The sequence below is a fragment of the Acipenser ruthenus genome, chromosome 21 (assembly GCF_902713425.1).
Source record: "Acipenser ruthenus chromosome 21, fAciRut3.2 maternal haplotype, whole genome shotgun sequence".
Taxonomy (NCBI): Eukaryota; Metazoa; Chordata; class Actinopteri; order Acipenseriformes; family Acipenseridae; genus Acipenser; species Acipenser ruthenus.
Window position 1 is genome coordinate 8,804,103 of NC_081209.1, and position 8,220 is coordinate 8,812,322.

Here is an 8,220-nt window from a genome sequence, read left to right on the forward strand (position 1 = left end):
TAATTGTTATTATTATTATTATTATTATTATTATTATTATTATTATTATTTATTTCTTAGCAGACGCCCTTATCCAGGGCGACTTACAATTGTTACAAGGTATCACATTATACATTATACAGATATCACATTATTTTTACATACAATTACCCATTTATACAGTTGGGTTTTTACTGGAGCAATCTAGGTAAAGTACCTTGCTCAAGGGTACAACAGCAGTGTCCCCCACTGGGGATTGAACCCACAACCCTCCGGTCAAGAGTCCAGAGCCCTAACCACTACTCCACACTGCTTAATTAATACACTAGTTAATTCATAATTACACAAATGGTAATACAATGTATAAACTATAGTTAAAAATTTGACGCTACATTGTCTTTTGAGGCCCATGTTAGAAATATCTGTATTTTTTTTTCATCCACGAAATACCGCTTGCCTTAGATCTTTGTCAATGTTTAATGCAGAGAAACTGATACATGCCTTCATTTCATAGAGAATTGACTACTGTAATGCCTTGTTTGCTGGTGTTTCCACTAATGTTCTTAATAGGTTGTAAATTCTGCTGCTTGAGTTTTAACAAGAAAAAGAAAGCATGACCATATAACCCCAGCCTTAGCATCTCTCCACTGGTTACCAGTCAAATATAGAATTGACTTAAAGGTCTTGCTGCTGACCTTCAAGGCCTTGAATAGCCTGAGTCCATCTTGCATCAAGGATCTGCTTTGCTGCTACATTTCCCAACCCAACTTGCCATCACCTAAAAATGATTTCCTTTCCATGCCAAGAACAAAGTTACGAACTATGGGAGATTGTGCCTTTTGCTCTGTGGCACCTCAGACTCAGAGTCTGTGTCTGTTTAGATCGTGCCTCAAGATTCCTTTTTACAAGCTAACTAACTAATTATTACAGTAAACTAACTAGCTGCTACTAGCCGTGTGATGTAATGTTAAATGTTTAACATAAATGATTCCTGATGGAATATATGTATTTTTTTACAGTGCATTAAAGGGTTAAACCTATATTTTTGCTGTATAGCCTCATACACCAACTTAAACAACAATTAACTTTTTCTATTATTCTAAGTCATCAAGGTTCATATTAAGCGGCTGCATTATTAGGTCATCATTTTGGCATTGACTAGAGACAAAGTTAATATGTGCAACCATTTAGACATGAACAATAGATAGACTAAATACAGCAGAACAACACAATGGTGTGTCAACCTCAAACTGCTTTTTAAATCATTTGTATGAATTTCTTGTACATGAGGTTTGAAAAGTATGTTTCCAAACTGGTAATGAAACAAAAATTGTAAGAAATTTTCATAAAAAGTCAGAATATTTAAATAAAAGCTTTGTGAAATAGCGCCCACTTCTGGCAGTAAGATGTATTGATTTTATCTGCAGGCATCTCATTTCAAGCATGTACTGCAATCGGGCTTTTTGATTAGCCGAGCATGAGGTTGGTATTAATGATACAGAAATAAAAGCCATGTGCTTGCCTTTCATGTGTGAAGCTGTTGAAATTGCCTGTCGCAGTGATTCAGGGAGCCAGCCGAGTCATACTAGAGGGAGCAGGAGCTGCTCTCAAAAGGGCGGACAGCAGGCAGAAACCCACTGACAATCTTTTGAAGAGAATTCTGCAGAACAGCTTTGAGTTACAGATGTGCACTCATCATTCTAGCTTGCCTTGCAACTCTCTGTTCGGTTTTATTTATTTATTTATTTGTGTCATGCTGTTCACTTTGATGTTGCCACAGGCCTATGGGGAAACTTGACAGGACAGCACCTTACAAAAATTGACAAGCTGGAAAACTGGAAAATTCCTGAATAATATTATGTCTTTAAGGCAGTATTTTAAGACTAACAAAGAATCCCTGGCGATCAGGTCACCCTAAAATAGTTTAGCCTTTTGTGCAATTGAAATCAGACCACTCTTCCCCAAAGGTAGTTTTAGCTGCAGTGATATAATCTATTGACATGCCACTGTCATTTCTGAATATAATGGAGGATTTGTGCACGTAGAATACTGCTTATGCAATTGTAAGGAAACTGGCCAAAGTGCACTCGAGTTATTGAGAGCATCACAATCTGGGTATATATGGGGAGTGCTTGTCTGCACGCCATCATTTTTCTCCAGTATGTCATGTCATTTTTTTTATGATACTGACATAGCTCTAAGCAGTCTGTTCACCCCATAACTGCCTTTCATTTTCACCCATCGTCTCCTATCTTGTATCCTCATTCTACAAATATTTACACCATTATAAGGACACTCTGCGTGTGTGTACACTTGCTTTATGCTTCCAGCTGTGGCAGGAATGCTACTGGAGCCCCAGTGAGTAGGGTGGGTTCAAGTACTCCAAATGAAATCAGAGAGAGAGAGAGAGAGAGAGAGAGAGAGAGAGGGGGAAACAGTGAGCACTCTACATTAGTTCAAATCTTGTTATATTTCATTGTTGTTATTGTTAACTTATTAATAACGTGGTTATTTATATTTGTTTACCATTATTATTATCATTATTATTCTCATCAGTGTTATTGTCTATTTAATGTTCAGATGATGTACTGTGTATGCATTGCTTTGGCAATACTGTTTATAATGGTCATGCCAATAAAGCACCTTTGAATGAGAGAGAGAGAGAGAGAGAGAGAATACTGAAGGCATTTCTTTTGGGGGGGATCTTGCTTGGCCTTGGTACTAAATTACAGTAGTTGTGTGTGTTGCAGCCTAATGTAAATGCTTTTCATAATTAAAAATGATGTTTCCCTCTCTCTCTCTCTCCCTCACCCCTCTCTCTCTCCCTCACCCCTCTCTCTCTCCCTCTCTCTCCCTCTCTCTCTCTCCCTCCCTCTCCCTCCCCCCCTCTCTCTCTCTCCCTCACCCCTCTCTCTCTCTCCCTCCCCCCTCTCTCCCTCTCTCTCTCTCTCTCTCTCTCTCTCTCTCCCTCCCTCTCTCTCTCTCTCAGGTGCTGCGGGCTCATGTGATGGTGCGAGTGGGCGGAGGCTGGGACACACTGGAACACTATCTTGACAAGCACGACCCCTGCCGTTGTGCAGCCTTCTGTAAGTACAGCTCTCCACAGCTGCAGTACAACACTGATGCAAAAAACACTGACATCATCATCAGTATTTCCAAGATATTTCCCTGCTGTAGAAGAATGATCACACCACAGGTTCAGGGTCACTCATTTTAATAATCCTGGTGTTTCGCCGGGAATACTAGTATGTATGTTACTTCTTTCTCACATTGAGTGTTGTACCGATCTTGGCTGTCACCACTGTAGAAACCCATGTTGTGGAGTATAATACAAAACAAATAGCACATATTTACAGTAAATGGATAAAATGTGTGTTGTGCCAATGGGAAGACTTGCAAGATCAAATGTTCCCCTGCTTTTGAGGAGGGGGGGGTGATCTGTTCAGGGATACCAGGAGGGCTGCTTGTCCATACATACATTGTGACTGGCTCCGCACTCTGCTCTGTGTCTATTCCATGCATTTATAACTCTGTGTAAAAAAGTGCTTCCTACCTTCTATTCTAAACTTACTTTTACTTCCATTTATGCCCTCTTGTTCTGCTCTCTGTGATAAATTAGAAGTCATGTCTTGGGTTAACTTTATCTATACCGTCTAGGATTTTACAGACTTCAATAAAGTCCACTCTTTCCCCTTTTTTGTAGGCTGAAGAGTTGTAATTCTGTAATTCTAAAGGGAGCAGGGAAAGTGAAAACATCCTGGCTGCCTGTTAACAATGCTGTTGAATGAGAACTCTTTGGTTCTGTTTGGCCACAACAAAGTGAACTAGGCGTGTTCACCTCCTTCCTTACATTTGTTTTTAAGCTCATCGCTATCCGCAGTCCAAAGCAGGCGGACTGACCCTTCAGAAAGCCAGCAGTGCTCACTCCTCCCGGGCTACTAGCCCCACCCCACACCTGAGGTCGGAGGTCATGGCCCCGTTCAAGACACCCGACAGGCGGACCCTGGACCCTTCCAGCCTGGGTCGCCCTCCTCGCCCTTTCATGCAGGCAGAGCCGGGGACAGGGGAGCCCTGCGCCCGCACAGGCCGGACCCCCGCACTCCTGAGACCCCCCAGGGACCGCTCCGAGCCCCGGCACTTCACCCCATGCAGGTACGCAGGGTGGCAGATTACAGTTCTCCACGTCCAATCGGCCTGTACACAATCGGTTTAGCACAGTCTAAAATATCAGTTTAAAAACCACTGGTTAAGGCCTGGTCACAAAAGCCCAGTTCAGTAAGATTAAAACTAAACTAGAAACGTTAACATTGCTGGAAAATGGATAACATCTTGGGGTACCACAGCACTTTTGAGATGGATTGTTTATGGATTGTACAGTCATTTGCATCTGTGTAAAAATGGATACCAAGATATTTAGTGAGCAAAGCATGCATTTCCAGGCACTTTGCTTGAAGGAAACCTACAGATTCTGTTGGACAAGCGTCTCTTAGCAGGGATTATTTATTATTATTTGTTTATTTAGCAGACGCCTTTATCCAAGGCGACTTACAGAGACTAGGGTGTGTGAACTATGCATCAGCTGTAGAGTCACTTACAATTACGACTCACCCGAAAGACAGAGCACAAGGAGGTTAAGTGACTTGCTCAGGGTCACACAATGAGTCAGTGGCTGAGTCGGGATTTGAACCAGGGACCTGGTTACAAGTCCTTTTCTTTAACCACTGGACCACACAGCCTCCTATGCTTGCCTTCTCTCCTGTTTACCAGCAGGATCACCTCTTCCCCAGGTTTCTTGACAAGGGGGAGGGAGGGTCTATCCCGGCCCCCCTTTGAAGAAGCAGTCGAGGAGTCGCTGTCTCACAGAGGGCAGCAGTGCTCAGAGCGCCTTCTATTGGTGGTTAGATAAATGATCCCCAGCAAAATTGATTACATTTGTTATTAGTGGATATAGTTTAAAAAATATTAATACGAAAATATTCAAATTTTAATCATTCACACTTAAATGTAACCTCTATCCTCATCCAATTAGAATGGGTTGCAGAAAGTAGTTAATTGTTTGTACCAAAGAAGGTTACGTGTTCAGAACCTCTCTACCAGACACTGTGAATGTAATCTAACATTGACTTTTCACAGTACTGACATCTGATAGGCTGAGATATTGACACTTATCCTGCCTAGTTTTGATGTAATGTGTTTTTTGTATCCTTAGCAGGGGTTGGTACTGATATGTCTGGTTTTGTTTATTTGTTCTCCAGGGCAAAAGAATCACTGCCGCCATTGACTCGGAAACTCTCTGGAGACAGCGACTCCTCGACTGCTTCTTCAAAGGGGGTCCGGGATAGAACCTCCCTCTCCCTTGTCAAGAAACCTGGGGAAGAGGTGATCCTGCTGGTAAACAGGAGAGAAGGCAAGCATGTGATCGAGAGGTCCGGAGCCATGCCAACTCCCACCGCCCGACCCCCACAGAGCAGAGCACGGAGCCAGTCACAAGACCGCAGCGCACTGGTGAAACCCCACCCACCACAAGACACCCCCAGACCGGAAGGGAACACAAGGCCAGATCGCCGGCAATCGTTGTGTCCTGAAAGCCTCAGAAAGAGCAGGCCTAAACCAGGAGCTCTTAACAAGGATAGGCCCAGTGAGGCAGCTATGGACAAATCAAAAAGCAGAGAAACCCAGCAAACTCAAGCTGATGGCTTCTGGGAGGACGGGAGAAAAAGAGGGGGCACAGCCTCAAAATCCAGGGCACAGGCAACACTAAAATCAGCAGCAGCTACCCTTCCCAGGAAACAGGCTTCCTCCTCTTCAGGTAAGGTCTCCTACAACAGCCCAAACAAGAAGGCCGCAACTCTTAGGCCTGTGGTGTCTAAGTCCCCAGCAGGAAAAAGCAACCTACTGGTCCCAGTGCTGCAGACAAGCCGCCCCTCTTCCAGGGAGTCGTATGGCTCCCTAAGTCGAGGAGGCTCTAGCGAGTGGCTTGATGCCAGTTCTGAGCCTGAAGATGAGAATCTGGGGAGAACTTTCCAGGTGCTGCCTAGCTTGGACCCGAACCAGGAGAAGGAAATGTACAAGAGTTTTGAGGCAGAGTTTTTGGCCAACACACAAATGGACGCAAACTGGGAGGATGACTTTGGTGGCCCCCAAATGCAGCCTCAAGAACAGCAGCAGCAGCAGCAGCAGCAGCAGCAGCAGCAACAGCTTCCCTTGGCTGATCCCAATGTCACAGACTCAGCATACTCCTCCTCCAACTCCTCCACCTCTTCTCTGAATGTGGGGAACAAGATGGGGGTTCTACCTGATCTCAGGGGTCCCAAGAAGCCTTCTGCCAAACAGCGGCCCTGCCCCTCAGATTACGGGTCAGTATTATCAGAACTCCAAGTCAGCTGCCGACACTTAAACTACAAAGACCAGGATCTGTGGGGGAACCCTTCAGAACCTCCTAGCAACCCAAGAAAGCCTGTTCTATCCAGCTCATTGGAGGATAACCACTTTCTGTCAACCTTAAATGATTTGAGGGACAAGGGGATTTTAAACTCAAAAGAGCTGAATTCAAGGGATCTAAATCCTGGACATCTAAATGCAAGGCATCATTTAAATTCAACAGGCCTCAAATCAGATCATGCAAATCTGGACGACCTAAATGCAAGGGACCCTTTGGATTCTGGGACCCACAATGCACGAGGAATTCCAAATTTTGGAAATTCAAGAATGCGCCTGGATTCGGACGAAATAAATGGAGATGACCACTTGGACATTTCACAGAACCTTGAATGTGCTTCTGATCTTGAGGATGAGGATGATACCACCCTCCTGCCCCCTGAAGGTCACCGACTCTCCCTCTCGGAGGACCTCTCCGTCCTCGACTCCTCCAGTGAAGACTCCTCTTTTCTGTGCGTGAGCTTGAGTGAGCCCCGCTCGGAGAGTGCACCTCCTCCCCTGCTTCAGACCACTGAGTCGGAGGTCGTGCTGCACTCCAAGTCCTTGAAGAAGCCTGAGAGAGTGCCCTCCATCTACAAACTCAAACTCCGTCCCATAGTTCGACATCGCACTGACAATCGCCCGGAAAAGACCCCTTCCCGGATCCCAACTCCCGTCAGCTACAAGAAGAATGCTTCCGAGGTGCTCAACTGCCCCCAGAACTCCAAGAGCAATGGGCATCCCAAGTGGGGAATGGACCACAAGTCCAGGAAGGCTCTATACCAAGCCTTCACAGAACTCATAGACCCCAGAGCCGAATCCCCCACTGAGGAACAGAAAGGCGGCTCCTCTGTTGAGTCATTCAGTTTGGATGAAGAGGCTTAGATGAGCAGAGGATGTCGATTGAGACCAGGATAGATGGGGTAAATGTTTGGGAGAGTGTGATAAGAATTAGCATCCTACCTTCCCCTTTTGAATGTCCTTTACACTGAGTCAAAGCTCCCAGCAGGTGGTGCTTCAGAGGTAGTCCTGCAATAGAAAATAGTATATAAAAAACAGGAATACAAGTTGACTGCTACATTGTTGGATCTGAAAATGACCTGGATTAGGGGAGAACATTATCCCAAGCATTTTAGCTCTGGAATGGGGGCCTCCTATAATTCTAAAGTGGACGCATCTTCTAAATGAACACATGGAGAAAAACAGGATGGACAAAAGCCCAGGATTTTAAAACCCTTTTACAGAAAATGGTCAAGGAGTCGAGAAAACCAGTCTCGACTGACTGCCAGACCTTTTCAAAATGTGATCGCCACCCTTCCTATAAGCCTCAATATAGCTCCCTTTGCACTTTACACTTAATTTATTTCCACCAAAATACTGTAGCCGGCTGTACATGTTCCTTTAGTGTGGTAGAATCATGTTAGGTGTATGTGTGTGGGGTGGGGTGTGGTGGGGTGGGGGGAGGGAATATATAACTGGGTGAAGCTTGATTTTAAAATTAATGTCTTAACAAACTCTTTTAACTATCATTGTGCACTTTGCAAGAACCGGATGACAGTATTGTTCTCTATCTAGCGCCTTAGAAACTGGATGTGTGTTGGAGGCATGTCTAATGTATATCTAGAAGAAACCACTTGAATGGTACCTCATCTGGAAAGTATGTGGCTTAGTCAGTTACCCAAGGGACTGAAGGGCACATTTTCTTAACCAAGGTTAACCCAGAGACCTCTCCCAACACCCAAGCATGATGTTAAGGGGGTCAGTGCTGATGAGTTTGGGGTACAGCATGGACCTACTTGTGTACCAGCACTATGAACACTTTAT

At 44.6% G+C, this 8,220-nt stretch overlaps 1 protein-coding gene across 4 annotated transcripts in view; it reads left to right on the forward strand.

The window, feature by feature from the left end:
* The window catches only part of LOC117427832 (GAS2-like protein 2A), a 28,266-nt gene extending 20,431 nt beyond the window's left edge, over positions 1–7,835 (forward strand). For all 4 annotated transcript variants that reach the window (XM_058994752.1, XM_058994750.1, XM_058994751.1 and 1 more), the window contains 3 exons: positions 2,969–3,065; positions 3,843–4,131; positions 5,235–7,835. In XM_058994752.1, the coding sequence (XP_058850735.1) occupies positions 2,969–3,065; positions 3,843–4,131; positions 5,235–7,281 (2,433 nt within the window). In that variant the 3' untranslated portion in view covers positions 7,282–7,835. The remainder of the gene's footprint in view (positions 1–2,968; positions 3,066–3,842; positions 4,132–5,234) is intronic.
* The last annotated feature ends 385 nt before the right edge of the window (positions 7,836–8,220 follow it).